General features: G+C 40.5%; 1 protein-coding gene across 5 annotated transcripts in view; it reads right to left on the bottom strand.

Moving 5' to 3' along the window:
* Positions 1-12002, bottom strand: part of TRAK1 (trafficking kinesin protein 1) — a 106028-nt gene that overhangs the window by 78778 nt on the left and 15248 nt on the right. For all 5 annotated transcript variants that reach the window (XM_035316384.1, XM_035316385.1, XM_035316392.1 and 2 more), the window contains one exon: positions 5486-5778. In XM_035316384.1, the coding sequence (XP_035172275.1) occupies positions 5486-5778 (293 nt within the window). Of the gene's footprint in view, positions 1-5485; positions 5779-12002 lie in introns of those variants that run through there.

Below are 12002 nucleotides of genomic sequence, written 5' to 3'. Positions count from 1 at the left end.
GGCAGATGAGGGGAATGGACAGAGTTGAACACTAAATGGACGCTCCAAAAACTAGACAGGGATGTGCTCTCTGTATTCCTGGTATAATAGCTTTGCACAACAGGGAGACACATGCTGATAACAGACTACTGAGCGCAGCTGCACACGTGTTCTCCACACCTAGGCTCTGCTATTGCTGCTGTAAGAGCCAGTCTGACCCAGGAGGGTGTTTATCTTTGTAGTTGGAATTACAGATGGACAGCTGCAATGCACAGAATCTTGCACCTCTCTCTTATACCTACAAAACTGAGAAAAACATGGAAGAGATACCCCAAAACAGCAACTGAAAAAGAACAAAGTGCTAGCGCAAATTTATGCAGTAGAGGGAAGAACCACTAAAAGGGAAAGGTAACCACAGCACCACTCAGAGAAGTTCAAATGGAGGGAAGCAACTCAAAGCTGTTGCTGCTTTATTAATACTTCTGTAACCACGAAGGCTTAGAGGAGAACCACGCAGCATGTAAATGCTACCAAACACAGCCAGAGCATCCCACTGGACAGCCTCAGAATATGGAACACACAGCAGTGGTGGTATCTTACACATTCAACACGGGCCAGTCACAGATGAGAGACCTTCCTACCTCCCATGTAACAAGATTAAAGCTTTCTAGCAAGCCCTCTAGGTTAAAACAGCCTGCATTACCCAAATCCTTTAGGAGCTAGCTTCGGATAATCAGGCCTTGCCAAACTCCAGACAGAAGGAAAAGAAATTCAGCCTTTCAAACAAAACCATGCTCCTTCAGAGTAGGGGTAGGGGAAGTGGCATGGAAATTTTGCAGGCCTGGGGAGACCTCATCCCGTTATGTAATTTTTAGTTGTTGTTGTTTTTTGTTTTTTGTTTTTTTTTTTAATCAACTTGTGAGAGAATATAGCTGAGAAGCGCCAAATACAAGACACAGAAAAAGCTATCATCACAAAGAATTTCCCAAGAACCCTCAGGGAATTGCCCAGACCACAACAGCCAGAAAACACACTTCTACATGCATTTGGAAAGAGTAATTAGTATAATGAACAAATGAATTATGCAAACTAATGAAGAAACTAGGCAATTTAAATCATGGTCCATTCATTCGCTCCTTTTCAGAGAAGGATGAAGGAAACCTACATGGCATATTAAACAGCTAGCTCTTGAATTACAAAGTACACTGTGCCAAAATCATTGCAAATGGAGAGTCTTCAGACATGAGAAAGCACACAAAGTGAACGTACTGAAGATGGCTAATGATACTGTGTTATGTATGTATTAAGAGGGAAAAAAAATGCTGTAATATCCACTATGATGGATGTCTGGATGCCAGTAGAGTAATTCCATACTCCAATGATATATCAGACTTCCATCCCCATTGTACTCTCCAATCCAGGAGGACAGCCTTTGTCTGAGAGCAGCTGACAAAGAAAAGGCAATCAGATTAAGAGGCTTTTATAATTCACAGAATTGGAGCTGACACTTAATAGTGATACTCTGCTTCATCGTGCCAAGACTACAGACCTTCCTTCTTTACAAAAGAAAGTGTGGGAGGTGTTAGACTGGGGAGGAAGTCCCATTACCCGAGCTGTTGTTTCCACCAACACCTGCCTGGAAGTCTCTATGTCAGCACTGCCATCACAGGAAAAGACACAGAAAAGACACAAAGCCACTTCCCCTTCTAGAAAAAGGGACACTAGATGGTGCTACATCTGTACTTGCATCTTTACGCTCTCAGATGAATGGCAGCAGGGCGAAAAAAGTTCAAAGGAAATACAACTGGGACAAGATAGGTGCTTCATACATGTAGTAGCAGATTGCCATTTCCATGCCACACAGTGCTGTCCCACTATCTACCAGCCTCAATATCTGAGCCCACTTCTGCCCACTTACCTGTAAAAACCCCACAAGTGATAGCAGTAGAAGCCCCTTAATTTAGCCTACATTGAACTTCTCACTTAAATTGTGATAACAAAAACAATAAAATGAATAATTCCTTTATTTCTATATTAAAATATAGTATATATATTTTTTAACATACTACATTCATTACACATAGCAAATACTGAATTCATTTTACAGGTTTGATACTATGTAGAAACTAAGTGATCCACAATTAACTTTTGGGGGATAACACCTATTAAAACATTTGCAAATTTTTTTTTAATAAATCAATTATCCTATTTCATTTGCCCCTCTATGCTTAAGTTAGCACACATTCAGAACTGTGTACTTGTGTAGAAATAACACTTCATTTACGGTGACTACATGCTTTGGATTCTTTTACTATCATTAAATTTGGTGGGAAAGAAGTAGCCTTTTCCGGGTGCTGCCCCTAACCAGTGTCGACATTGGCTTAAGCACTTCACCTCTCACTGTTTTGTTGTTTTTGTTTTTTTTTTTGTCACCCTGGCCTGCTCTCATACAGCTCATTCCCCTGGCTATGGCAATGCAACTGCTTCTAGGCCCTACAGTAAAAGAGATCAAATGTGACCCAGCTAAAAAGTAACCCTTATGTTCTGTCTTCCACAAAAGCAGGGGAGGGATTCTACCCAGACTGCTTGTCTAAAGTGTATCTGAAATTGCAGTCCTGCAGAAATCTGCGCATGCAGGCCTAGCACAACCAGTAAGCCTGAGGCACCCACAGCTCCAAGGGCCGCAGCAGGGAAGGCTGCGCCGCTGACATGGAACCTGAGGCTCCTGTCTACTGCCAGCAAACAAAATAGATGTGAAGAAAGCAACAAGAATTTAAAAATTATTTGAGCACCAATGGTCTCCCTGAAGATTCAAAAGTAAAACATGCATATCATGTAGTTTGTTCCTAGGCTTAAGTTATGCCACAGTCAACTCCAGTTTCGCTGCCATTCACCAGTCGTATTTCAGAAAGCATCACCAGACTGCACCGTGACTCAGTTCCCCAGGATTTTCTTGCTGTTATTTACAAGAACTTTTCCAGATGATTTTTGCAATAGAATATATGTGTTAACCTTAGACTAAAATAAAACAGATTACCCCAATTGCTGAATTTGAAAGTGTCTGCTCTAGGCTGAGTCAAGGCTCAGCATCAGAAAAAAAAAAATACAGTAGGTGCAGACTTGATAGCAGCACTTTCTTTCCCATTGGAGATTTTAAGTGTAAATAGCACTGATCCATCAGTCAGGCCTACACAGAGCTCATGTTAAAGCATCTGACAATCCTTCTTCCTCTGCTTGTTTCAGGTGTATAGACTGGATACCAGCATGCACTACTAGCCAAGGAGAGATTTTACAGAGCAAGTAAGAGACCAATTTCCAACTCTCAGTCTTCATCCTTTGGCACCTTTACACACTACAACAAAAAGCTGAAATTCAGGGAAAAAAATAAAAAATAATAATAATAAAAAAAAAAGACCACCTATTTCTACTGCAAGTCCTACCATCTTTCCTCCAGGTCACAACCAGTTCAAATCACTGCTGCAGAACAGCTAATCCATAAAAGCATTACAATCAGTAAGCCACACTTGGCTGATAACTAAGAAAGAAGAGATTCAGAGAGTGTATCATGTGTGAAAGAGTGTGTGGTAGGGTGATATCTGCTGACCTCAAAAAAAAAAAAAAAAAGTACTTAAAAAAAAGGTAAGAAAAATTAAGACTGAATTGGAGGGACAGGACACAGCCAACAAAACTTGCAAGAAAGATACTTCTACAAGGAGCCTGGAAAACAGTGTATATTTTTCAAGTCTACCTACCAAGCAAATACCTAGATGGCAGCAAAATAAATAAATAGGATGAATAACCAGGGATGGGGAGATAAGTTTTGGATAACAAGCCATTTATTTTATCTAGAAGCATACCTGACTGAATGTAATGTCAGGGTAAAACTTGCTGCTTCTCTTCTCAGTGCAAAAAGATTTGGATTTTCCCAATGGCTGCAAACTCCCCGAACCCTGTCTCACTTGGCTTCCAACTGTGCACTGTTGGAAGTGCACACCTACAAAAAAAAAACCTACAATGGTGTTTTAAAGAGAATGAAAATAAAAAAGGTTATAATGGCAGGGGTAAAAGACTCAAGAGGGTAGGCTAACTGAAAAAAGCAATCTTCCCTAGGAACTAAGCAGAAGGTTTCTAGAGCACAAACAGTTATTCCAGCCAAATCACTAGTTTGTCATTTTAGCTTCTGGACTACTCTGTCATGAATTTCACCTGCAATACCTAAATAGGTACTGCAAGCCTCTTTTTTCTCTTCACAGCAGTGCTTTCTGCACTGTTCTGTACATTCTTATTGTTAGACCCATCACTTCTATCAGTAATTGCCATTTCCTCACGCTTTCCTCTCTGTGTGGCATGCATATGCATGCCTTCACTTCTTCCACATACCAAGATGAAAGGTGTAGAGATATGCAGAGCATCGCTCCCCTTTACCTTTTGTTCCAGAATATCAACCCTTAACAACTACAGAGCACTCAGGCTGAGCCTAACATAAGGCATGCTACAAATATCTGTTAATGGTAACCATTAGTTAGTTCTCCAACCTACGGAGGATTCTAGAAATGCATGGAAGTAACTTGGGAAAAAGCTATCTGGCAGCCAACTAGATGAGCCCTGCCCTTATTTTTTTTTTTCTTTTTTTTTTTTTTTTTTTTTTTTTTTTTCCCCTCAGTCTTCTTATTTCTCCCTCTTGAAATTCAGCTGACTCCTCAAACTTTCCCAAAAGACCTTGGAACTGACAAGGTCACTTTGAGCTACAGAAGCTCAGTCCAGCCAAAAAACATGCATTTGGAATGGAAACTGCCTGTCATTTATTTCATGGCCATAGCCATGACTGAACTGAGTTACAGTGATTATTCAAACACTAAAGAATTGGGTCAACTGACCACATAACTAAGAACTGAATTCTGTTTAAAATACCATATTTAAACACACTTTCCATCTATTTGTATGTACTGTATGACAAAAAAGTACTTCATCTCTCAGACAAGCATAGAAAAGAAGCTGCTCTTTATACATAAACTTCAACGGTTCCAGAACTGACGTGACAAAAACCAGAATGGTTTGGAAAAGCAAAAAGACATACAGTCAAAACACAAAAGGCTTCATATCATTTCTTCCATTCCCTTCTCCCACAAAGAAATTCTGACATCAACATAAAAATCTCAATTATGTTAAACATAATTTTAAGATGCAGTATTTTCTTCCCCTCATTCCTGACTTTCGGTTTACTTTCCAAGCAAGCTCCAAATGGTTCAACTTCCCAAGCCTGTAAGTACAGCATCTTAGTTTCACAACTGTCATCAATCAAGCCTATTTGCAAGAATCCTAATCCACACAAAGAGTTTTCAGAAAAAAAAAAAATCACGTTCTTTTGAAATCACTTACTAAACAAGAGAAAAAGCGCAGAAGAGCAGCACCAGCACCATCTGTGGACCAGATACCTGACCAGCATTTTAAGAACAGAATATTAACTCTACGTTAACTTCTCATGATAAAAGATCTGACTGCTTACCAGTAATGGTGCAGGCATCTCTGTACTCTCTGCAGTCTGGCACATCATCTTCTGCTGCTTCACTTACATAGTGCTCTTCATGAATGCCTGTGTCACAGGCTTGGACTGCATGGTTCGACAGCTCCGAAGGAGGCACAGTGGCAGCCAAAGTGCAGTCGTGCAAAGCTGTGGCGTCCAGCTTGGCAGGTTTCAGAGGGTTGTACAAACTGCCATCAGGGGGACCAGCACTGGAGACTGGGTCTGGCTGGCAAAAACAGAACTCTTTCTCTTTGCTAGAGTTGGCTTCAAGAAGTCTGTAAAACACAAAAGGAACAAATGCTTAATTCAAGCCATTCCAAACAGCATAAATCAGAATATTTTTTTCCCTAAGCCTTAATCTAACCTGACAAATTCAGCAAAAACTGAAACTCAAATACAGTACACAGAGCAGCTGCCTATTTTTGCAGCTTGCAGAGTTGCATCAAGTAGAAAAGCGCTATTCCTTGTATGCTATTTACCAATGGCTGATTAAACAGCCAGGTTTTTGCCTAACCTAACTTGGAGTAAGCATGGTCCATCCACGTTGGCACATTCACCAACTCCCTTTCTCACATATCTGCCAAGGGAGAGCTCTGTGTTGATCCAGGGCAGCTTGCTACGGGAGCCACACTATACAGAGAGACCACCCATCACTGGTTGTTCTACCAGTACTTTAGGAACATCATACTTTGAAATTGGTTGATACCAAACAATACAGAAATGACTGGGATCTTATCATAATCAACCTGCAAGGCTCATCCTCCCCACTGGGCCACCCTGCACAGCCTAGCCTAGCCCTTCATTGCTTTACCTTTACATAAGGCTCACTTCACCAAACCTTTTGTGCAAGGAGCTAATGGTACCACGGTAATCCATAGTATGATACTGCTTTTGGCTATGAGCAGCATAAGAAAAGATGCAAATGTGCATTACTGCTAGGGAAAGAGGCTGCAATCATGGGATTGCTGAAAACCAGGCTTGGTAAAGGACTTGCAGGACAGGAAAATAGGATTTTATATATGCAGTAGTTGCAAGGCAGAAGTAGCATCTTAGGAACAGGCTACACAAGAACACCTAGACTGCACTGGAAAAGCAGAGAGCAAGCCAGCAATGGGACACAAATGCACTGGTCTGCAAGCAAAAGATGTAACCCAATACAAACGTGCAGCAACATAACACCCTTTGGTGCTTCACTGAGAAACAGAAATAAAACAGCTGTCTAGAGAATCCTATGAAGGTGGTTTTCTTTCATCTCTAGGAACATATGCAGATAATTTTATCTTGCTGTTCAAGTTATGCTGAGGAGTCTGGCATCTTATTTTCTGGAATTTCCAGTAAGCAATGTTATTGCTTCACCAAGGCATTTATGACTATTTCTAGAAACTCACTGCAAGACTGAAGCTTCTATAAACTGTCACGCTACAGATTACGCATTCCTTACAGATTATGCATTCCCACTTCTGTGGGTAAATCACAGGGAAATCTTGCAATATAGTAACATCACTGTACCAACTTTCATACCACCGTTTCTCAGAATTTTCTCCCCCTCATTTCACTGCAGACTTAAGAGCAAAACAAAATCCCCCTCTCCCCCCTTAAACGGTCTCAATGACGACTCATCCACACCAAAATCAGAATACCACAACTGGAAAAAGTATAGGCAATATTAACTCTGGAAAAAACAAAACTTTTATGTAAAAAGTGACATTTCATTACATTTTCCTCAATTACATACATTCATATTTCTGCATAGCATTGCATAACCTGAAAACAGTTCTCAAACTCTGAGGCTTGAAACCTGTATTTTGTAATAATCATGATAGCTACAGGAAAAGATTAAATCATATGATAAATTTATGATCACATGCACTCCTACAGATAGTGCACTCCTGCGGCTGCTGCAGGAAGAGAAAGTTTCACTCAAGTGCTTTAACAAAGTCTCCTGGTTCCCCTGCAGAGCATCCATTATTCCTGCACTGCCAGAGGACAGACTGGGAAGAACAATGGGGTCGCTTGTATTAATTATTGTTAAAATGGTCCCCTTTCAAGTAGCTCCTTAGGAGTAAGAAGAGAGATTACTGATATTAGAAATTAGTTGTTTCAATGAAGCTGGAATTAAAATGCAAAGCTTCATTTTCCCACCAGCTTAAGCTGTAAGGGAGAAATCATAGGGGACGTGCAGGGACTGAATGATTAAAAGGGCTCCATTTTGTCATAGCTACCACCACACACCTGTGATTCACATTTGTTTTGGGAAACTGTTAGATAAGTCTGTTGTTGTGAGCAAGGACATGGCTGGGAGTAGCGAACAAAATATTACTAGGAGTCTTCGCACACGTCTTGCCGTCTTCTCCCCTCCTCCCCAAGCCCTGCCTTCCAACTGCAGGAAGCTAATAACATCAAAAACACTACCAAATGAAACAACACTGATAAACTGCAGTGCAATGTGTCTGCAAGTCTGCAAGATCTCAGATTCTCAAAACTTGCTTGAAACTTTTCTGGACACACACGGCCATTCAGTGTCTGACACACCGGACCATCCTTACTCACTCACCATGTTATCTCCCACACACTCCTGACAAACCCACCTTTGGCCAGACCATAACATTGCAGGTTGCCTTCGAAGTTTGTGTTGAAAGAGATTTCTCTTGTTTGGACTGGATCTATAAAATCCATAGAGGCACTGTTTGCACGGCCTCTCTTGCAGGGCAAATCTTAGCCCCTGGGCCAGGGCACATACTTCCCCTCGCCTTTAAAGTTTCATCTAAATTTTCTTGATAAAAAAAAAAAAAAAAAGCTACAGCTGATCAGTATTTACCAGATTCAGCCATGAAGGGAAACAGGCATCAAAGCTACTAAACCCATGAAATATGAAAAGTTATTATTTTTAATCTGTCTCACCAGCACATACAGTGATCATAACTAGAAGACCATAACATTGTTATTGCAGTGTTTCCTCTTAAGAGCCAAACCAACACACAATTTACTAGCCAGATTATGACTTTTCTCATTGAAAATACCCTGCATTTAACTCTTTGTACTTGTATGTCAACAGCAGCAAACAGCATTTGTGTGTACATACAGGATTTAAACAACTTTTCTACTCTACCTAATAGGACGTAATTCAGCTTTTGCCTCAGTGGCTGCGTTGCACCATTCCTGCCAGGCTAAGTACAATGACTGGGGTCAATAAACAGACACAGGTCTTAAGAAACATTTAAGCTGAAATGTTTGAACTTATTTCTTCACTGTAAACCTGTTTGCAGAAAGACCCTAATTCTGTGAAGTTTATCACTGAAATGTTTTCAACCAGGTCATTTTACTCTGAAAAAAAATCTGATTTGTAAGCTGTTCATTAAGGGCACATTCAAAACTTGCCTTTAAAAGAGCAATGACAAAGCATGAAGACTTGTTCCTGCACACCTCTGTACCCAGATTTTGGTTGAACCCAATAAATGCTTCAAATCCACGTGGCTAGCTAATATGAAAAGCTTGAATTCTACTATACCAAATGCCACTGTCAGCTAATAGGACATCTACACAACAGGCTGGCAATGATGGCAGGGCAATGAAAACTTAACCAAAAAGTACACAGGGTACTCTGACTGCAGCGTACTTGTGGTAGCATAGATTACAGAAACCAAACCCAAATTGAGCTGTGGTTAGTCAGCACTGCACTCCATGTCAAAAAATAAAAATACTAAACAAATAAAAGAAGTTATTCATCTCTACCTACTAGCGTACATCAGAGAATAGCTAAGCTTTGGAGGTTCTGAGGTAAATTAAAAAAACAATTCTCCACACCAGTCAGCAATTTCTGGGTTCTGGCCATCAGAAAAAAAATCTTTGTTCATTTGTGGAGTGTTTTATGGGGAGGTGGTTGAGTTTTGTACACTGCGTATTTCCTACAAATACAAGTGAAATAAGCCACTTGCTGTTCCAGAGTCGTTTGACATTAGGTATTCCTGTAGCCAGGATTAAACACAACTCAACTCTGAAACTAATGACACAAATAAGTTAACGTGGTTCTTCTTCCTCCCCTAAAAGCTGTAAAAGAGACCAGCTAGTATTCCTGTAGCCAGGATTAAACACAACTCAACTCTGAAACTAATGACACAAATAAGTTAACGTGGTTCTTCTTCCTCCCCTAAAAGCTGTAAAAGAGACCAGCTAACTCACTGAGCACCTATCCAGAGACCAGCAGTGCCAGCTCTACCGTATTTGTAACGCGGCCCCATTAGGTTCCTTACCATCTTGGACCGCAGCAACAGTGCCCTGCTGTACTCACCAAAGGGCAGGACTCCTACAAACAACATGCTGCCCAAGAGCTGCACCCTGGGGTGGTTATCAGATAACTAGGCATTGTTCAAAGTTTATCTAGATAAAATTTTATGCATCAGATAATCCTTTTAATCACTAGTGTAAAATGGCAGCTCAAACAGCTGCAAATTTAAAGGAATGCTTCCTTAAAAAAGGGGAAGACTCTCTTTCTAGTCTTTCTAGTCCTTCTGACTAAAGTCCTCCTCTCCCAGCAGGTCGTCCTTGTGCTGTGCAGACTCATGCTTTACCTGCGTTAGTTGGTTCAGCAGCATGGTTTTGCAGCAAACCCATTTACTGTGGGGCTAGCTGCTTCCTTGGAACAACTCTGGTCCACTTTTGGTGTACAATTCCCTTTTGAGGGAGAGAACCTGAGCCCTCTGCTACAGGGTGTTCTTCAAATGCAGCCTGCTGCTGAGCAGGGACACAACGAGACTGCAAATAACCATATGGGCTACATCACTGCAAGGCCATCTGACATGTACCTACGCCACTTCTCTCCTTCAGAAAGCTTCAAACTGCACAGGTAGTGGGGACATTCAGCATGTGGTGCCAAGCTAAATCTAATCTGAGCTAACCCACCCAAATCAACAATGCAGATCCGGGAAACTTCAGTGCCAACAACTTTGATCTACTCACCCGTCCCCACTGACCAAAGTTATTTGTTAATTTAGACAGAGCCTCCGGGTACCAAGGGATTGAGGGAGTTTTCCACTCTCAGCATCTACAGGATCAGAGCTCTGTAGCTCCTGGCATTCTCATTTATTAAGTCTGATGGTTAAATACTTCAGAGGGTTTCAGGATGTGCAAATGTTTCCCTTTTATGTTCGTGCAAGAGTCCCACCAGAAAGGTTCTTCCCTATGCTGTACAACACTTTGTAAATTCACTAAACAACTGTTCTACCAAGTCTGCTAAGTTTTACTAAGTTCTTTAAGAACAACTATCAGGCTTCTTATTTACATGAAAAACTTGCTTCAGATGCAAATACCCCATCAAGACACTGGAGAGAACCAAAGCCAGTTTTTATCTGCCCAGTGTGTGAAACAGATTAACATGCTGGCCTGTCCCCCAGGAATTCAGATTATAGTCCTCAACCTGCATTTTGGAAAATAATCACTGAAATGACCAAAGCAACTTAGTAAGACTTGATTCCAGCATGCATCTTGCTCATTTCTTTGACATTCACCTTATATCTAAAGAAGCTTTTTTTTTTTTTTTTAATTAAAAAATAATTTCTTCACTAAGTGACTGGATGGCCTCAAAAGTCAGTGAAAATGCTTACACCAATTTCAATACACTTTCTCAGACCAGAAACAACCATTTGCAATAGGTCTGGCTCTAAGATATATATGGACTCACTTTAACTTTTAGGTGAAGACTGAATTTGATCCCAAATAATTTTCAAGTTGTTTTAGTCTTGTGTTTCATTATACCCTCCTGTATAATAAAAAGGGTTTATGTTCCACTCAGAAGCTAATTTTTAAATATATAGAACACTGACTGCTCTGTTAAACCTAGCTAGAGGGAGGGATGTAAACAGTCAGTGTCATACATGAGTGACACAAAGTGATAATTTATTTGCCATCTGACACTTTATATAAAAACAAGTACTACATTTCTGATATTAGAATAGAACATTTATTACTATTTTTAACAACAAATTCATGGAACAAGCATCTAGGACAACTTTAAGCTACAACCTTATCCAAAGTTTTAAAGCCATTCAGGAACCTTCTAATTAAACATCTTTCCTAGATTACCCTGAAGACAATACTGCCTCTCTCTTAACAGGGTTTTTGTGTCCAGTGACTCAGGCAGCCTGCTGCTACCCCAACATCACACAGACCATTTTACTCAAGTTTTGTATTACTTTTAAACTATATCCCAGTTTTTTTTTCCCTCCCCTCTCTCCTCAAGGAGGTGTTGGGAATTTTTGTTTTAGCCAAATTCAATATTTTTCAGCTAAGCATCACCACCACAAGGTTATGTCACTTGCACTGCTGTGAAGGACCTCCTCAGGGGTATGTCTTCCCAAGGATAGGCTCTCCTGAATATCAAACCATTAAAGAAGGTTTCCAAGCTGAAGATTTGAAGGCCTTCTAGAATCACTTTTTATGGAAGTGTCATAACCAGCAAGTATTAAGCATATGAAGGCATCTAAAGGAAGAATACCTGGTTATC

This window comes from Oxyura jamaicensis, chromosome 2, assembly GCF_011077185.1.
Source record: "Oxyura jamaicensis isolate SHBP4307 breed ruddy duck chromosome 2, BPBGC_Ojam_1.0, whole genome shotgun sequence".
NCBI lineage: Eukaryota > Metazoa > Chordata > Aves > Anseriformes > Anatidae > Oxyura > Oxyura jamaicensis.
Note: the sequence above shows the minus strand (reverse complement) of the source record. Positions and strands in the feature narration are given on the sequence as shown.